This window comes from Dysidea avara, chromosome 7, assembly GCF_963678975.1.
Source record: "Dysidea avara chromosome 7, odDysAvar1.4, whole genome shotgun sequence".
Taxonomy (NCBI): Eukaryota; Metazoa; Porifera; class Demospongiae; order Dictyoceratida; family Dysideidae; genus Dysidea; species Dysidea avara.
The window spans coordinates 11,628,435-11,649,444 of NC_089278.1; the positions used below are offsets into that span (position 1 = coordinate 11,628,435).

At 37.5% G+C, this 21,010-nt stretch overlaps 2 protein-coding genes across 3 annotated transcripts; both read right to left on the reverse strand.

The window, feature by feature from the left end:
* Nucleotides 1-1,336: 1,336 nt before the first annotated feature.
* Nucleotides 1,337-13,475, reverse strand: LOC136262155 (glutamate-rich WD repeat-containing protein 1-like). Its single transcript, XM_066056314.1, has 13 exons — nucleotides 13,347-13,475; nucleotides 6,987-7,075; nucleotides 6,669-6,770; nucleotides 6,549-6,617; nucleotides 6,365-6,497; nucleotides 6,229-6,317; nucleotides 5,029-5,202; nucleotides 4,309-4,485; nucleotides 2,749-2,873; nucleotides 2,628-2,699; nucleotides 1,954-2,059; nucleotides 1,817-1,903; nucleotides 1,337-1,475 (listed from the first exon to the last, which is right to left on the reverse strand). Exons 1-13 carry the CDS (start codon nucleotides 13,399-13,401, stop codon nucleotides 1,371-1,373), a joined length of 1,383 nt encoding a protein of 460 aa, XP_065912386.1. The 5' UTR covers nucleotides 13,402-13,475; the 3' UTR covers nucleotides 1,337-1,370.
* A 117-nt stretch (nucleotides 13,476-13,592) lies between these two features.
* On the reverse strand, nucleotides 13,593-19,652 carry LOC136262156 (cyclic AMP-responsive element-binding protein 3-like). Of its 2 annotated transcripts, XM_066056317.1 has the most exons (7): nucleotides 19,444-19,652; nucleotides 15,541-15,921; nucleotides 14,299-14,442; nucleotides 14,128-14,255; nucleotides 14,044-14,075; nucleotides 13,900-13,937; nucleotides 13,593-13,809 (listed from the first exon to the last, which is right to left on the reverse strand). In XM_066056317.1, the coding sequence occupies exons 1-7, from the start codon at nucleotides 19,585-19,587 to the stop codon at nucleotides 13,717-13,719; spliced, it is 960 nt and encodes a 319-aa protein (XP_065912389.1). In that variant the 5' UTR covers nucleotides 19,588-19,652; the 3' UTR covers nucleotides 13,593-13,716. The 2 variants fall into 2 exon arrangements, with proteins under 2 accessions (XP_065912389.1, XP_065912388.1); XM_066056316.1 differs by having other exon boundaries at nucleotides 13,900-14,075; nucleotides 19,444-19,648.
* Nucleotides 19,653-21,010: the final 1,358 nt, after the last annotated feature.

Here is a 21,010-nt window from a genome sequence, read left to right on the forward strand (position 1 = left end):
AATTCAAAAAATAACCATTGCAAAAGACCAATCACACTTAGCAACCGTTGCTATGGTCTCAAAACGACTTTTACCTTAGCAACGGTTACCTAGCAACCGTTGCTAAGTAACCATATTGTGTCATACCTTGGGGGCGTCTATCACTATGGTAACAATAGTTGTCAAATCGGACAATATAAACACACCACACTATTTTAGCCAATCAAATTAGTATTATAGATTTTTGTCATGGGACCTTGACAAACAAGTGTAATACTAATTCTATTGGCTAATCGCTTGACGTATTTCAATATAATATGTCAAGCTGCTATTGAGAGTATTATACAGTAACACATTCAGTTGTTGGATTATAATATATAAAGTATAGCGGCCCAACCAAAAAATTGTGCACTTTTTCATAAAGCCATGAAACTTTCCACATAAATAGTAGTCCTCAATACATGTATTTTCAGATTTAGTGCCATTGCTGATTTGACCTTTGGTGACATTTTTACTGCCATTTTTGTCTTTAACTCCCTGAGGCAGTAATTAACTTGTTAAAACATGGTACCAAACAAAAGATCTTGTTGATAGAAACAACATTGTTTTTATTTGAATTTCATTTATGAGTATTTTTATTAGCTGCAAAATTTGATAAATTTATGCATGATTATCTGCCCACAAGTAATTCACACCTTGAGGGCAGGTATTAGAATAAGCTAAGAAGTGCTGTTATCATACATTATGCAGCAGTTGCTGTACTGTATAGTAGGGATCATGGAGGTTTGGGCTTTCTTGCCCAAAACTAGCACACTTGCAGCCCTTGAGCTGGTATTACTGATACAGGACTGAAATATTAATGAAATTATGGATAGTATCAAGTCCATAATAAAGACACTTTATTATGGATTTTTGGTAGTATGGGAAGACATCTGGATTTGCTGGACATCAAAACAGTTCAAGTACTGTAATTACTCAAAAGCTGCATGTGCATGTGGATAATCATCTAAGTTGCGTATTAGTATAGCAGCATAGCCCAAAAAATTGCCAATATTGTGCACTTACCATGAAACTTTCCACATAAATAGTACTCATGACATGTAATTTTAGGTATAGTGCCATTGCTGTGTTGACCCTTGGTGACTTTTACGGCCATTTTTGTCTTTAACTCCCTGAGGCAGTAATTAACTTGTTAAAAACATGGTACCAAACAAAAGATCTTGTTGATAGAAACAACTTTGTTTTTATTTGAAGTCAATAGGTGATTTCATTACAAAGTTATGATCATTTTTACTATTGCAAAATTTTACAACATACACCTGTTCATTTTGGCATTCAGATAGTTGGCTCTCCACTGTACAGAACAAGCAACAGTAAATTATTGAGGCAAATTACACACTGATAGTTCTAAATACATCAAATCCAGTTAAAGCAGTACTAATCAGTACTCCTGGTATTTGAGGATGCCAGTGCAACTCTTTGATCTCCTTCTGGCCCTACATGATAGTAAAAATCAAGATGTTTTATTTTACATCTATAGACCAAGCAGCCAACATAGTAGTACATGAACTTTATAATAGTTGCATTATGGCCCTAATTATGGGTAAGATAGTATTTAAAATCATAGAACAAACTCAATATAGCTGGATAAGTGATGCAGGATCAGCAATAACCTGTACATCATGCAGATTTTCTAGTTGGGAACTTAGAGCATTGTTACCAGTGGTGATCGATTCAGATCAAATAGATATTGCAGCAAAACTACCAAGTAGGGTTACTACAACAATGAATGAACTACTCTAACTCAACATGGAAGACAGGCATTGATGTTTCTTACTTGATGTACAAATAGTAGTTGTGGAGGAATTCCTTCTTCCTCTTCAGTAATGTCATCTTTCTCAACAGCAATATCCCACTGAATAAGCTGTAATCAAGGTGAATAGATTACAGACATGTTAGAAATGATTGACAAACTTGATTGTCCTCCCCAGCTGAAGCAAACACTGTGGAATCAGTGTAGTGCCACTCTAGAGTTGTAATTGGTGCAGTGTGCTGCTTAAAAGTGGAAACTGGATCACCCCTGAACAAAAAGTAGCATTGCTTGTTATCTTCTTTCTTGGAACAACATAATACATGTTACAGTTATGTACACAAACTCCTATTAATTTGTTTAACAAGAGTTTATAGCAGAGGTTTTCCCATTTTAGAGGTAGAAATGTATGGAGTCAGGGTCCTTTTTAAGGAGAATTGTATCCTTAATTTGCTAAGAGGTGAATTGATAGTTCATGGTTGAATGTTTTATGGCGTTTCAGCATTTGTGACATTTTTAAAATCAAATTTCTAAAGCATGGCAGTACTACGGGTACTCACACTATGCTGGGGTTTAAAATGGATGGAAAGCTCCATCTTTATACAATCTGGTTCCAGAAAAGCAGAGTGGATAAATTTAAGGTTAGTGTGAAAACTATTAGCCAAATACTCGTGCTGTCACAGTTATTAAATTTCATTTTTACGCCATTAATGGTTAGTCAGTTCCCAATAATTAATCATAGTTGTTTGATAATAGAGACAGTACTCCAAGTCTGAATCTATGACCACAAGTGCAGTGTAATAACAAAGTGAAAGAAACATATGGATATACTATATACTTCTGAAACTCTCTCAAGTCCCATATTTTGATAATACCATCATCTCCTCCTGAAACTATTAATGGAAGCGACCTAAAAAATTTACTGTATAGTATAAGTTTAGAAAAGAAACGTATTTTACTTGTTCCATGAAATAACATTGATATCAGTCTGATGAGCTTGGGTTGTCAACATACACGCTTTGGATGGTTTTGCTCGTACATCCCATATTCTAATAGTTTTGTCAACAGAACAACTAGCAAAAACCTAAAAACAACAAGACAACAGTAATGTAATAGTTGTAGCAAGTGTTATATGTAAATTGTTCAAACATAGTATTGCAATGTAGCAAGTGTTACATCAAAATGATAATTACATGTAGTTTCTTGTCCAATATCTTGCCACATATGGAGAGCTGGCACGCCACACCATGAGTATATTAACAGGAAGAAAGAAAACAGCTTTTCTGCACGTACATAGCTCAATGGCCTCTTCTCCAAAGCACATCATTTTTGCATTACAACTGTCTGCCAGGTAGGGTAGGCCACACAGCAAATTTTATTAAATTCGCAATAGCTATTTGCGAGATATGGGCATTCAAAGTTTCACTTTAATTTCTTCGTTTCCTATGACGAACGGGGGGCTGTGATTTCTTATCACACACTTTGCAACAATTGCTACAAAACGTAAACACATAATTCGATTGCTTCAATCTTTGGTGCAAGTGAAGAGCGCATAAATGTGAATTCATATACCAAGTTTGCTATGAATCAGATGAATAACCAAGGAGTTATGAGCATTTATTCACTAAAAAGGATCAAACTTTTGGAATAGCTACAGGGTAAACTGAGTATGGGAATAACTTGGTGTGTACATAGGCTGATCATAGCAGTACCTTTTGATAGCAATAGAGTTACCTGTATAGCTACAAAGTTATAAAGCAAAAACCAAACAGTGTAAATCACGGGATCAAGATACTCTAATAGAGCAGTTACCTTGGGATAAAAAGGTGCACAAAAATGTCGAAACAAAAACTTACTAGAGTTCGAACAAGGGACCTCCTTACTTAACACCTGCACTACATCCTTAACCATTATTATCTTAGCTGATCACCTTGTAATGAAAACTCTGCTTATAACAAACATTTGTAATTTTGTAGATCTACCAATAGAAGTACTAGATTGTTGTAGAATGTTCTATGTACAGTATGTTCTATTAGAAGTCCTCAAAAAATGTGCACTCTATTAGAGTATTACACAAATATTGAAGTAATCATGCAATACAATACATTTGTAAGTCTGTCTTCAATAATGATCATTGTTTTTGTATAGAAATGAAGTAATGTCAGCCATAGGCTGGTTTTGGGGGCCTAATAAAGTACAAAAAGAAGTGAAATCCAAACAAAAACAGCCAAGCTGTAAAAAAAATGGTGTGGTCACTTTAAACATGGATGAAGAATTTAAAGTTGTGAAATCAAAGGTGGTGGCCAAGAAATGACTGCAATGGTGTTAATGCTAATAAATTTCAATAATCCACAGCCATTATTAAAATTAACATTGTTTTCTGGCTGACACCTTTTGTTTCACACCAAGCTGCACCATTTTGTCACAGCTTGGCTGTTTTTGTGTGGATATACACATATGTGCATGATGTGCACACATACACACAATTTAATATAGACAGATATAACAATGAAACTAACAGTGGCCTCATTAGGACTCCATTGGATATCTTCTACTGATTGTGAATGAGCAGTGAATGGCCGTTGATCCACTTGCCATGTTTTGCTCTGTTGTGGCTTCCACAAATGAATGTAGCCTCGACAGTCACCAGAAAGCAATTCACCAGATGAAGACCAATCTAAAGCAAATCCTTCATCCTAATTGAATAAGTAGAAAAATGCTTCAAGAATCATACATTTTCATGCAAACTATATACATAATTTTACCTGGACAGGAGGTATATTCAAATAACATACTAACAACTATTCTGACTTATTTTGTTGCAACTTACATTAATTACTTTTCAGGGAGTTGTAACCAGTTATAAGGGATATATTACACTAAATTACTTTACTTCAAAAGTAATAAAAAAGTAGTTTTGATACTTCCTACATTGGTTGTACAGTGAACCTCGAATATCTGAACACTGATTAACTGAACTCTCAATTATCCAAACATCAAATCGACTGCTTAATTAGGATATGTCAACAAGTGTATGCTTTATTAGAGTAGTTGAGCAAAGCTCTGAATATAAATGTATATTATGTTCAATTTTACGTACTATTTATGAACACAATTAGTTCAAGGTTCTACTGTACATGCATAAAGCAAAATAAATATGACTAATCTAGTTTCTTTTTGAAAATAAATGCTTTAGTCCTCATAAGCAAAATAGTTTTATTAATGTTAAAAGTACCAACCTGATGTCCACGGAATGAAAACAGTGGTGCTTCTGATAATCCCTTCACACTGTAGTTGGTAGCAGCAGCAGAAGGATGGCTCAAGGATGTCATATGAACAGACATGTCCCAAATGTGTACACATCCTTTAGTTGACCATGTTGCCACTAGTAGTCGTTCTTTCAATGGTGCTACCTATAATTTATTACAGTATTTACACTGTACAATAGACCTATATACTCTTGTGAGGCCAGAGTGCTATCTTATCTCATTTCTTTGGAACATCGTTGGTCAGTGAGATAGGGCCTTGTGTATTTCCACCAGGATTTAATTGGCTGGCTATACACTTGGCATGGAAGAACATAAAGCTTACTGCAAACTTTGGACAGGACTTATACTACTGCTACATTGTCACGGAGGTAACTATTGCACATGTGTGTAACTTGTATACCTAAACTGTTTACAAGCCAACACATCATTACAGAGAGAATCCATAGAGCTAACTGAAGAAACAGTCTAGTTCTATACTATTGACATTTTAATTTTGAATCTGGTGGATACAAAAGACATGATTACAGCGTCTATGTACTGAGTAGAGAAGCGTGAGCATAAAGTCCTTGAATTGGTGTTTGATTAATGATACAGTATCTGTACCCATTCCTCAGTTGGACCAAGAGAGCAGTATTACAACTAATCTCCTCTGTTTTTGATTCACTTGGCTATTTTTTTTTTCCTCTTTATGGTACTTAAAGAACCTTTGGAGGGAGAAGTATGAATGGTATGCAAAGCTAAATGAAAGGCAGCTGAAGTGTGGCTAAAGATTGTTTCCTTTTGTGTCACCTGCTTATAGATCACTTATTACAACCTTATTAGTTTGGTGGTGCTTTGGAAAAGTACGTACAACACTTATTTATTTGCACCTGTCACTTTTAAATTTAAAGTTCCTCAGAGCATGACAATTTTCTAGGCTAGGGAGTTCTCATTGAAGTACAGGCTCTTAGGTTTGTGTCAAGTGAGCATCTCCCGGGCCAGGAATTATTTTGATACAGATCAAATCACTTAAAGGAGTATATTAAACATGTCATGATTATATTGATTTACAGTGTAGCCACCAGATGAGATCTGTTTTGCACCTAAAGCTAATCAGCACTTTTGGCATACTTTGATGGACACTATGCCAAACAAACATATGTAGAGGGTACGTACATGTAGCCCTCTTACCCTAAGTCTGTTCACAGCCCCATCATGTATCACATTCACAGTATCTAACACTGGTTCATCCTCATCATCCACAATGTCACTATCACTGCCTAATAATGTCATTGGCACACCATTATAGTAACATGTTATAACTCACTGTCATCATCACTATCATGCTGACTATCTTCTTTGTGTGTTTTTGTTAACTGAGACATTTTGACTAGAATGACATGATCTTGTCTGCTAGTTGCCGCCTGTGTGCCAGCCACCACAAATGTTGTCATGGGAAACTAATAGATGATTATAAACAGTAAAAGAGTTCATGATACCCTATCACTTACATCAGTTCGTCCATCACCCAGTGTGTCCCTGACAATGTCAAAACTGAGACAAGGAGCACCCAATTGAGCCTTTAATTAACAAGCCATGATCACAGTAACTAAATCTTGTTATACAACTACCTGATGGTACATTAGGTATGCTGATGCCTCATGTACTAGTTCTATTCCTTCATCATCATCATCAATGTTGTGGTTTCCCTTTGATACTCCGGGGAGGTATACCTACAAATATGTACACATTAGAGGTAGCTACACATAGATCAGACAGCTGAGAAGATTAGCAGAAAAACAATTAGCATTAGCAAGGGACTAAATCCTACATATACGTATGACAGTAAATACCATTAACTACTGAAGATAAAAATTGTCAATACTGTCTACTGTATTGGGTAAACAACTCTAGTCTATAGTAATAAAACAATACAGGGGATACAGTACTTTAGTAGTTGTTGACTTCTGCTTTGGCACTGTTGCAGCAGCACTAGGTTCCTCTTCTTCCATTTCCTCAACATCTTCTCCTCCAGATTCTGTAGCCAACAACATAATCAACATTATCACCTCAAATTACTTACCATGTATTTGATAGTGGCCTATTCTCTTTCCAACATTTTCATGATAGGAAATCTTAATTATGTACTCACATTTTATAGTGCCATGACATACACACACATATGTAAACTTCCACAAATAGATCTACTATACACAAGTATTAGGAATTTTTAAACTAGAGTAGGGACAACGTAGGACCATGATAAAAAGTACTGAAACAAGCTGGATTGGAGTAGTATGTAAATAATAGTTATACGGGCACAAGGTGGAGTCTATGAAATTTATAAACCTGAAGGCCCAGGCTGTAGTGCACGAGCGAATCCACATTGTGCCCGTATAACAGCTTTAGACTCTATTTCACATTACACTCAGATTACTTACCTCATCCACGGCTGTTTCTGCTGTAGGCTCGGCAAAAGCGGCTGGTTTTCTTGCAATAATACTAGCGCCATGGCAACTATGCGTCCTCATGTGACAAAATAATCGCGCTTGTTAAATCACTGCACGTGAACAATGCATAGCGATTGGACAAACCTAGATTTTGAACATACGTTATATTGTGCCTGAAGGCGTGGAATATATTAGAAAACAAGGTGGAGTATATGAGATTTATTACCCACCCAAAACAGCCTAAATAGAGTCTATAATGTTAATATTCATACTGTGCGTTTCATCTCCACAGCACAGTAGGGAGGGATATTTGCTTCTTATTGTTTTACAACAATTGGATATTACATACTACTCCAATCCAGCTTGTTTCAGTACTTTTTATTGTGGTATTACATTGTCCCTACTCTATAGTTTAAAATTCCTATTTTTTTCTTATACTTGTTTGTGAACCTTTTCTGTAAGTTCTTGATCACTAAACACACTGTATAATAATCTACTACACTAATCCATATAGGAGCTGTATATAGCCCTAAAACTTTTCATCCATTTAACAATGTTGGTGCTAACTATTGACCAGATTTGAAGTCATTAGTTTCCTTCAATCCATCTGAAGCTATGAATCGTTAAAGTTTACAAATTGGATGTGTGCATGGTAAGACCACTTTTCACAAAACTGCATGGTCACAATATTACACAATTATCAAACGGTACAGTAGTACCGTTTAAGTAGGGATCCGGGTGAAAATTTTGTGTGCCGCCAAAAATTCCGCCTTTGAAAACCATCCTAGAGACATCATACGAGACGAAAATCACCTTTACAGAATAGTACTAGTCCATATAATACATAACAAAATACTTACAGGTAGCTGGATATAAAATTTAAATAAATCAAATTTTAGACTGACTGCCTAACTGATCACAGTCGCAAGCCTAGAGGCCAAACGAAGCAGCGCATGGCACATCATTTTACGCCATAATAACAAACTCACCAGTGGGATGTGCCTTTTGGGGTTCTAACAAGTGTGTGCCCTCCGTGCCTTGTCTTTCTTTTATCTTCAATCAGGCTGTTTGACTTCTTCATTCAATGAAACAATATCAAGGCAATAATTTTCTGTATCAACACTTTCTTTAAGACGCCACAAGATTATTTAATGCACTTAAACGCTACTGTATGGTACGGAGATACCGGTACTAGATAGCCAACTGTATCTTCACGATAGGTCACAGGATCACGCCCATTCTTTATTCTACGCATTATCAATTGAAACTACGATGACCACACCCCTTTTATGCTAGCTGTATTTATAACAGAATAGCTAGTGACCACACACCTTCAAGTTGGTAGGCTTACTCAGGATACTCTAATAATCAATCAAAACCATGATGACTCAAGATACTCTAATACAGCAGTCACCCTAATAGAACAGTCACATGTTTATAGTTAGCTGTATGCTTTAACAAACAACTAAACAAACTAGTATATTAAAAATTTAAAAATGAAGTAGGGATCCAAGCGATAAAAAGTAGTGAAACAAGAGATGAATGATGGTAGCTATTACAGCACAGCTTGGTGGGAAATCCCTACTTTGGCATTGAACACAAAATAAATGCCAAAGTAGGGATTTCCCACCGAACTATGCTGTAATAGCTACCATCGTTCATTTCTTGTTTCACTACTTTTTATCGCTCGGATCCCTACTTCATTTTTAAATTTATAATTTTTAATATACTAGTAGTTAATGACAGCATTATAATTATACGGGCATATGCAAGTAGTCAGTAAATCTTTGCTGATTAGCTAAAACTATACAGCACACCACAATTATTGCTAAACTGTATTCACCTAGAAGTTCATCTTGAAGTTATTTAACTTAACACAAGGTTCCCAAACTAACATGGTATTTATAGCTATGTGTGGTTTGCTTGACACATCATGTGAAGAAACACAAAGAAAGTCATGAAGAAATGCATGCTACCAGTCCAGATAATGATGAAGAGAAGCAGCTAGTGTAGGGGTGTAGGGGTGGATCAGTTGGGGGGAGGGGGGCTCAAAAGATGACAAATTGTTCTTAAATTCAATAACTAAAATCAGTTACCAGTCAAAGAAACACTTATTACAATGACAAAACAGTGCTGTTTACAGCACTAATACTTCAAGTGTCACTTGAAACGGCTATCTATCTGTGATAGGCGCCTCTAACAATAATTATCATCTTTATCTTCTACAGGTACTGTTAAAAGCTTCAGTTGCATTTCTAAAGGCCGAAATGGTTTTACAGTGAAACATGGCTGGGAAGTAGAGTGGAACTTCCCTTTTTAGAAGCCTGGATCTGTGGCTGCAGTGAACAGTGATGGTCACAGCAAACGTTCAGAAACGCAATTAGTTAACACTTTGCTAAAAACAAACACTTATCTCTGATGATATTGGACAGCTCACTCAGCAGTCAGCACTCCAACGTCTACAACACGTGTCCACAGGCATACACATTACACAATACTACATTGCATAATGTTATGTGACGTGTAGCCACACCCATGAATGGAAGCCCTACTATCGATAAAGAACCTTCACTGGTATAGAAGGATAAAAGGCAAGGCAATGGCGCACGCATTGTACGTTTATCAATATGCCAAAGGTTTCTTCTTAAGTGAATTTGAAACATTTTTGTGAAAGAAGTAGGGCTGTAGCTGTACCCAGTTTTCTGCTATGCTTGACTGAACGCATCAGGCAGGCAGTAGAAAATTCCGTCAAATAATTTTTTTTAAAATTCTGTAGCAACTCAACAAGAATGTTTCTGGCCGATTAGAAGGTACTTTTGGGCTTGATTTTACCCAACCTATACTGCCATGTCATTGTTAGGAAAAATCGAGGCTGATTTTGGGTGATATTTTATCGCTGGCTACGTCCACACCTTTATCATCCCTACTATATTGTGCTTTGCGTGGAAGGATCAAAGCAATGCCGCATATCGTATTGTCCATACAGTACTAATCAACTGCATAACTGTACTGTATGAGTCATAAAATACAGTTATGCAGCTAATTGGGAAAATACAGTACAGTTATGCACTTAATTGGGTAAATACAGCACACTTGGGCAAATACAGTACAGTTATGCAGAGAATTTATTTAAGGAATGTTACGTAAACAACACACTGTAAATCGCTGAAACCAGCCAAACTAATCCTATGAGTTCATTCTATGGCTAGGAATAGATTGTATAAACACTTACTGATTGTCTGATCACGAAGCTTTTAAACACGACTCCACTAAGACAGCACGATTGATCACATACGTGACATTGTAAATCGTTAAAACTAGCCAAACTAATCCTATTAGTTCGTTCTACGACTACAAATAGATTATATGAACACTTACTGATATCCTTATCACCGAAAATCGCAGCGGTTTGAGTACTAGAGAAATCACTCCAAGCCAGACACAATCAGGAAGTACAATATAACACTTAAAGCACCGCCTTGCTTGTGTGTACGAAAAATACAGTACTCCGGGGGTGTCTCGAGGCAAATACAGCACTCGGCTTCGCCTCGTGCTGTATTAGCTTCTTGACACCCCCTCATACTGTATTTTCCGTACACACATGCGGCGGTGCTTTAACTCTAACATACAGTACTATCATAATATAGTACTGTCTAGTAGAGAACACAAAGGAGTAGGTGTGGCCCACAAAATAATATCACCCAAAAACCAACCTCAATTTTCCCTGACGACGATGAGGCAGTATTGGTTAGGTAAAACTAAGCCCAAACAAGCTTTCAAATCGACCCGAAACACTTTCAACAAGTTGCCACGGAATTTAAAAAAAAATTATTTAACAGAATTTTCTACTGACTGACTGACTGAGAAAGTAAGTAACTGACTGATGCCTTCAGACAAGTGTAACTCAATAACAGCTAAGGCTACGGGCTTGATTTTTTCACTGTTCAATGTCGCTTCAGCCTGAGAGGTGCCTTTTGACATACCACAGTATGTACAATGCATTCTTCATGGACTTTCTAGTGTCCTCCCATTCATCTTTGCTGAAAGCGAAAAGTGTCAATTTGGTGGTGGCACGTGATGGTTTCCCTTCAAAACAGAAATTGTTTGTATTTTTTCATAGAGGCTACTCTGATTGCAGAGGTGCTTTTCGAACAGTTCTTGATTTGTAATGCTGTGAAACAGGTTGAACATAGCTGACAACGAAGTGTAATGGATACTTCACTTTTTGAGACGATGACTGATATGCGGCGCCATTTCAGATGCGGTATGCGTGGGTTCACCAATCATAATAAATTATTTACAAAAAAAGTTTGCAAACAAATGCACAAAAATTGGAATTTTCAACTAGAGTAGGGACCATAGCACATCGATAAACAGTACTGAAACAAGCTGGAGTAGTGCACGACATTAAATCACAGTAAAACAATAAAAAGTGTTTCCTTACTGTGCTCAAGATACCATAATAAAAATGCACAGTAGAGATATACTTCTTATTGTAATATCATGCACTACTCCAGCTTGTTTCAGTGCTTTTTATCGATGTGCTATGGTCCTTACTCTAGTTGAAAATTCCAAATTTTTTGTGCACTTGTCATCAGTTATGATCAATCTGCATTACACAGCCTAAAATACATAGATCCATGTGAAATGCACCTGAGCAATGAGATTGTAATAGCAGTGTGTCGTGACTGTTTTACTGGAGTATTTGTAGTAGTATTTCTGCAAAAACTATTATCTAGGCATCTTCTCAAGCCATAGTAGAGCATAGAGGACTACTTGACTAGTGGCTAAACTGGTTTGCACTTCAAAGACTTCTAGTGAATCTTGTATTCGTTAGTCACTTCGACATGCCCTAATTAATTTTTCATTATTGTGTTAAAACTTGTACAAGATGATCATGAACTACACAAATAAATAACAGATACTTTCCAGGTAAGTACTTGGTACTTGGAAGTATCGGTAAAGTGTGGAATCGGTACAGCCCTAGTACTGAAGCCATGATGTGTTACCATAAATTAACACTTACATGGTAGCGGAAAAAGAAATGGAACACAATTCACACAAAGGAGGAAAAATTAAAGGCAAGTCTATGACTGTAGCTGCTGTAGTTGGCAAAAAGGCATATCTCACGATGTCGAACAGTAAAGATACTATTATACACTTGGCTGAAGTAATCAAGCAGTCAATTAATAGAAAATCTAGTTAAAATAACAAAAAATTCACAGAAACTTGTTGGATACTTTGAAAGCACTTTCGGGTTAAATTCTGCTGAATCAATACTGCCAAGCTGGCGTGAAAGTGAGGCTGGTTCTAGGGTGGCATTTTCAGGTATCGAACCTTCAACGGCAAAGGGTAGTCACTTCAGTACTGTCTGTTGAAACACTTATAACCGGGATTAAGATTCAATCAAGCGATCAAGGGGCTTTTGTACAGTGAATCAAGCAATCAAGACGTCCGCAAAACTGACGATCAAGCACCTTTCGCCAACACAAGAATTCACTAGTATTTTACGGTAAACTATCAAAAATCAAGGCTATTTTATAAGTGAAATCAAGCTATCAAGGCAAAATTTCGACTATCAAAATTCTTGATTCCAGTCACAAGTGTATCAACTGGCAGTGCAGAAGTGACTATACCTTGAACAGCATTATAGCTACTCTGTGATAACCAGACTACTACGATATAGCATAACACAGGTAACCTAAGTTATTGCACATGTTGTTTCTTTGACATTAATCACATGAACAAGGCCTTGAAGATGTAATATGGACTATGAGCTGAACCTGCTGAATACTAACCTTCGGCAGTAAGCAGCAATTATACATCTATGACTCGTATATATTACATCTTATGTTTTACCTGAATCGTCATAGATTGCTTCTTCCTCCTCGCCAGTTACTGAAGTACACTCCATACCACGTTGAAAGCCCACACGTTCACATTTGATTGTGGGTTTGTGCGAACACGTGACCACATGTTTGGACCAGGATTTCCGTATTCTCAGTACTGCAGCTAGGCTGTTTTTCATGAAATATATACACTTCCTTCACTAAAAGTGTTTTGTTGACCTTTTTAGGATTTACATTAAAGATCAATGTTGGCAACTCAAAGTATTGATAATTTCATATTATGTAAACAATGATTAGAAAAAATTACTCTGCAATATTGATATGTTCATTGTTACTGTGATTACCATCTCTGCTATTATATTCAGTTTTCACAGGAGTCATCAATTTGCTGTATAATTGTAGCTGCCAGCTATGAAGCAAATCACTGAACATGTTTGATGAGGTTTTAACTGATAGCAATGTCCTTGATGGAACTACAGTGTAACAACAAAACAACACAGATCCTTTATCAGATCTTATATTGACACATTTGTCATTCAATGATTACATGTGCATACACTTACCAGTTGTAGTGTAATGATCTTCACGACTTGTTTGATACCTGATAGGATGAAATTGTCCAATTAGAATAGCAAAACAAAGTACCAGTATGCAACACAGCAAGGCTGGCTGACTAGTGCCCCTGAGAGTTTGTTTGGAAATGATACCTCGCAATTTGGCTAGTTCTGTTAGTAGTGACCTATGCATAGCCAGTATATGTCACCACTGTTTCCACAGACATTCAATTATACCTGTTCTCTTGTTGTAGGTGAGTGACCTTTTGTTGTAGGTCATGGTTAGCTATACCATACTGACGTACTTGTTGCTCCAGCAATTCTAAATGTTCTTTCTTTCGTCGACGGCTCTGGTGGGCTGCAAACTGTCAAAGAAAGTACTACACGGATAGTGCTAAATGATAATACCTTGTTCCTTAATTTCTTTCTGACAGTCTTCAAGGCCTCTTCTTCTCTCTTGGTCAATGGCAGTGTGGTAGGTACTGGCAAGCCCTCAGCTAGCAAGCACTGTTTTTCTTCTTGAGTAAGACCAACTTCCAGTTTAGCATAACGCTAAGAAAGGATAGAATGTGTAAATATTATAATAGTAAACAACAAAAGGAACATAATACAAATTACAGAGACAGTATGTATCACTTACAGTTGTATAAGTAGAACAAGTACACAAAATTTTTTGGAATTTTCAACTAGAGTAGGGACTATAGCACATTGACAAAAAGTACTGAAACAAACTGGAGTAGTGCATAATATTAAATCACAGTAAAACAATAAGAAGTGTTATATATCCCTACTGTGCTCAAGATACCATAACGGAAATGCACAGTAGGGATATACATAACACTTCTTATTGTTTTACAGTGATTTAATATCATGCAATACTCCAACTTGGATTCATTGTTAACTTTTTTGTAAACAATAATTTTATTATGACTGGTGAACCCATGCATACCGTGAAAGAAATGGTACCGCACACCCCAGCTTTATCGTCTGAAAAGTAATAATTTATTATGCTTCGTTGTCAGCTACACTGTATGTTAGACTCGTTACACAGCAATACAAATCAAGATCTGTTCAAAAAGCACCCCTGCAATCCATGCATACCACATCAAACGAAAGAAATGGGCGCACCCCAGTTATATCAATTATCGTCTGAAAACTGAAGCATCCATTATGCTTCGTTGTTGGATACGTTCAACCCATTACACCGCAGTACGAATCAAGAACTGTTAGAAAAGCCTCTGCAATCAAAGTAGCCACTTTGAAAAATATAATTTCCATTACAAAGGGAAGCCATCATGTGCTACCGCCAAATTGACACTTTTTGTTGTCAGCAAAGATGAATGGGACACAAAGGACACTGGTAAGTCCATGAAGAATGCATTGTACATACTATGGTATGCCACAAGGCACCTCTTAGGCCGAAGCGAAGTCAAACAGTGAAAAAATCAAGCCCGTAGCCTTAGCCGTTATCGAGTTACGTTTGTCTGAATGCATCATTCAGTTACTCAAGTCAGTGCCTCATTGTCATCAGGGAAAAGTGAGACTGGTTTTTAGGTGATGTTTTTTCATGAGCCACACCCACTCCTTTGTGGTCCCTACTATACAGTACTATCGTACTGTATGATACCATGCAGTATAAAAGGTACTGACTTTAATCTTCTCTTCCAGAATAGACAGAGGTGTGCCTGTTTCCTGTGCTTCACTTGGTGAATTTGATGAAGACATAGTATCATAGCCTTGATCTTCTTGAGTAGTTATTGCTATCAACTTGATAGTATGGTCATTACTAGAAATCACAGTCAGCCGGTCACGTGATTCATCAGTTACCATGGAATCCACAAGTAGGCTACGTTGTTCAGCAACACAATTATACTCTGTTCCAATACAAAAGCCATTGATAGCATAATTGTGATCATGAGACACTTGATTGATGGTACTACAAGTGGGATTATTGTTGGAATGCTGAGATGTGTCTTCTCCCAGTGATGAGTCAGGTGTGGTCTCCATGCCTAATTCACAGGATGTGCCCACCTAACACACATTGAACAAGTTATGCACTGTACACGTCGGAACAAAATAGTACTGTAATGTGGAACACACATAGTAAACCCATAGTATGAAAAAATACTACACAACAAATAAGCACCCCTATTCGGAAAACAGTTCTGAGCATGGACACCACACACTATTTTTGAACAGCCATTTTAATTTTTATCTGGTGTTGTAAAGCAATAATAATAATAAAAAAAAAAGAATATTCACACAATTTCTTCATTTCTGTTAGGACAAAAATGGACTGGTTAAGGACAGCTTACAAGTTGGCTAGAATAGCAAATACAGCTATAAACTAACAATATAGAAAAAATAATCTATTATTCAAGATTTTGCTGAATTGCTTGGTGAAGTGGTGTTTGTATAGTGCACCGATACGAATAACTACTGTATGTATTAGTATTGTACACCGGAGCACACAGTGTACTGGCTATACATTGTATTTGTGCTGCCTGTCTGGTTGGTGTATTATTTGGTTGTATGTCAAAAAACACGAGGAACAAAAATCAGCAAAACCCTCGTCAGTATTTACTAGGCGCTTCCATTAATATGTGAATCCTTGTAGATCTGGTCACATATCACTAAGTACTACTTAGTAGGAATCGGTAAGAAATCATACGGCTTCATGATTTTTCACACTTTAACTTGTACCTTGTGTTTGTAATACAAACCACTTGAAAATTCCATATAAATAGTCTGAACAAAACATAGAATCATAACCAACTAGTACTGTTTATGAAAAATACCTGATACCCAGTTTATTTATCTATTTCACCGCGATTTGTCTGATATTGGCGCTCTATAGTAAAGGTGAAATTTATGCTGTATCTAAAAACTCATGCTAAATTCTCATTCCCATCATAAACTGGTATAATAAAATCCAGTAGTTTTGCCATGCGTGTTGCCAAATTCCAGTTACAACAATCATCTCTGGTTCAAAAATTGTATTGATCTAGGAAGCCTACCAGTACCAGCGAGTTACTGTAATACTGAAAGCCACACAAGGCAACCATTCATCTTCACCTTTGGTGATTATTGTACCATTCTTCAGGTCTCTAAAATAATGTATATAATTACACTTAGATACCTATGGCTTGCAGTAAACACTTCAACCTTGTATGTCCTCTCTAATATTTCCAACTGAAGGAGAGCTTCTTTTGTTGCCAGCTTGCTTTGGTGTCATTGTCCCCACTGTTCACTTTTCTCCTCTTCTAGTCCTGTTGCAGCCCCTCTCATTGACCATCTATTGACACAATTTACTTCCTGTAGTCTTGATATCTATCAACAGATGTATCAGTGCAAACGCGAGTTGAGGGTCTCTCACCACAGTGATTTATCTGCTCAGGCAAGCTCACTTTCTGAACGTCCACACTTGCGACGTGCCTTTGAAGCTACCTCAAAGCGAGGTGTGTCATGTTGGCTAACAACCCTTCCAATTTCTGAGCATGGGTTTGCTTTACCCAAAGGGGAGTTCCGTGATGCTGTATATTTAAGATTTAATTGGCAGCCAGTGAACCTGCCGCAAACATGTATATGTGGAAAGTCATTTTCTGTGGAGCATGCTTTTAGTTGTCCGTGCAGTGGATTTCCATCTGTTCACCACAATAAAGTTCATGACTTAACTGCGAGTCTACTGAGTGAGGTGTGTTGTGATGTTGGTATTAAGCCTGCTCTTCTTCCTTTAGATTGTGAACCTCTCCGATACGCTACTCCCAACAGAGAAGATGGAGCTCAACTTAATGTTGTTGCTAGGGACTTTTGGGGTTGGAATAGGCAGCATGTATTTTTTTGATGTTAGAGTGTTTAATCCTTTTGCGTGCTCCTATTCTCGCTCCCCACTGCCAAGGTGCTACCAAGATCATGAACGAGAGAAACGTTGAGAATATGATGAACGGATTCTGGAAGTTGAGAAAGCTTGTTTTTCCCCTTTAGTCTTTGCAGCCACTGGAGGTATGGGACCTACTGCAACTACTGTCTTTCGGAAACTTGCATCTATGTTGGCTGAGAAGTGGAACATGAATTACAGTTGTTTATTCTGGGTTCGATGTTGGTTGTGTTTTTCTTTGTTAAGGTCTGCTGTAATGTGCTTACGGGGTCATCGGTCATTGACTAGTCATCCCATACCATCTTTGGTCAATCTGGCCTATTCCGAGGGTTGCCTTGAGTCTGGCACCCTTAAGTAAATTGTTTCAGTAGCTGGTACCCTCCAGCTGTCCAGCACTTGTCAGCCAGTGCTGGGGGTGGTAGGCAAGAGCAGTCCATCTAGCCCGGGAAAATTTTTTTAAATACCTGGTGTGGAAAACAATGCAGTCTGGACATGAGCTTCCATCCTTTGTTCTATTCTTCAACAGCAGCATACTCTCAAACAAGAGGATTTATCTATCAAGCATAATAATCTTTTAACAGTTTTTCATCTTTTTATTCAACCTTGTCTACTGGTCTTCAGCTATCTTTGAAACTCACAGGTGAGAAAGGTGCATCCTCTTGGCTTTCCACCCTGCCATTGGAGTGCCATGATTTTGTTCTTCATAAGGGTTCGTTATGGTTGGTCACCCCAGAATCTCCCTGCTAACTGAGGATCTAACAATACTGAACATGCTCTCAGCTGTTCAAATGGAGCTTTCCCTACCATTCGCCACAATAACATCTGAGATCTAACAGCTTATTTACTGTGTCTGCCACGATGTATCCACTGAGCCCTCCCTTCAACCTTTGACTGGTGAGTCTCTCTCCCTCCATACTGTGAATTGTGATGCTGGTGCTCGCCTAAATATCAACGCATCTGGCTTCTGGGGTTGTCGGTTTCAACCTACTGTCTTTGATGTTAGAATATTTAACCCATATGCCCCCTCTAACCGTTCTAACCCCTACCGCCAACATGAAAATATGAAGCATCGTTAGTGTGAAGAGAGAGTTCGAGAGATCAAACATGGGAACCTTAGTCATCTCATTTTCTCCACTTCAGGTGGCATGGGTGCTTCTACCACTGTAGCCTATAAGCGTCTGGCCTTCCTCTTGTCTCACAAGTGGAAAACTCCTTATTGTAACATGATGAGCTGGCTTTGCTGTGGTCTTGGCTTTTCCCTTTTGCACTCGGCCATCATGTGCATCAGGGGTTGTCGTTCCTCCTCTGGTCATCCCCTTGAGGGTCATATACCAGCCTCAGTCGACCTAGCACTGGGGAAGGGACGCCTCAGGGCTGTCTAAGCCCCTCTTCTTTCTATCCTTTGTTCTGTAGGTTCTGTTGTTTTTAGTTCTGTAGGTGTAGGTATAGGCAAAATCCTTTTAAATAGAACATTTTAGCTTAGAGTTACAGTGTGGTGGATGGGTGTGCATTAGGGCCGGTTCTTCTATCCTTTAAAAAAAATTATTTTAAAAAAGACTCCTTTCTAGCACCACTACAAAGTTGGCACAAACATATCTTATACAATTAACAACCTTAAAATAGAGCGCACAATAATATACAACTGCTCCTAAAGGTACAAATAAGTGTTTACATACTGGTTCCTCTGAAATCGATAATTCCGTGAATAATTCGTCATTAGAATACTCGATAAAATTAATATCCGACTCATCCAGCAGCGAGAAGACATCGGGGCAGGTGTCCATACAGTCAAAGAACTCGACATCGTCCAATAACTCCATTGTGTTTGTCAAGTATTCTAATTAAAGTCCGAAGTAATGACGTAAAATAAGTGCTTCATTTGCACGTGACCATATCTCGTGACCAGACTGTACACATAATCATAGTTACTGGTCTCGTTACTGGTATAATACTTTGTTGTGTGGCATTGTCTTATTAGCTAGTTGGGATCTGAGAGATGTCTTATTTTGTACAACATAAGTATAGGGGTCTAGACTCAGGGTACCATGCACTTGGGTGGACAGCACTCACAGCAGAATTGCACTATTAAATTATGGCATGTGCAAAAGTTCAGTTTATGGAACCCAGTCCGGGGAGGCTCTTGAATTAAAAATCCTGTGAGCACAAGGGGTGACAGCAACTATTGCTCACACAGATCTTATATGGAGTCTTCTTTGTCACTTCACAAGCATTGGCCACTTGGGCAACTGTGTCTGGCATAAAATTAATCTTGGAGTGTAGTTTATTATCTCTGATGAGTTAACATCAATTATTGATATACACTATAATAATTGTATAACCCAAACTTTAATAGCTACATAATAGCTATCTATTGTGCCTCGGAATTCCTGATCACAATAACAGAGCAGTGTTATGTGTGCTTATTCTGTTGTTTGAGGGGTAGTCACTTTCAGACTGCCAGTTGTGGCCTAGATTAAGAATTTTGTTTGTTGAAGTTCACTCAATTTTACCAATACAGGAACCTTGATCTATGAACTCATTGTACTTCACGACCCTTGTAACTATTATTCTATATAATTATGGACTTCTTGATTCGCTGCACTTAACTGTACGATCCAAATTTGATCCTGATCATGATTTAACAGGTCATAGAAGCGATTACCTGTCATGCAATGTTTGTGTGATGAGGTGATGCCTATTAACCAACACACTTTCAACCAAATCTGTTTACGAGCATGTTGACTACTCATTATTGTCTGTTTCTTCTTTGATGATAGTGTTATTGCTCAAATGATTCGCCTGATCACCAAACATAATTTTAAATTTGATGTTGCAATGCAGATAAATGTAGACATCTATAAGTGTTCTGAATAATCATATTATTTATTATATCTAAGACTACAACAACCATACAAGTTCAAAAACAAAACAAAGTTTGTCGATTTTAATATTTTTGTGTATAATTATTATGGCGTTTATCTATGTGGATATTGTATAATGTGTGTATAGAGCACTGTGTGATTGTCCTTCTCTGTGTAGTGTGATGTCTGCTGCATATACGTATGACTGTGTGCATGTGCTGAACAATTAGGTTGTAGCTAGAAATTTTATTTTGCACAATTGTTTTAAACTTTTAATACTTGTCTGTGTTTTACATGAGAGTAGCTACCCAATTGCAGTGTATCTAGCTGTTTACCAGTCATATTTTTGCATGTTTTAGGCTCTATTCATATTACTCTATCA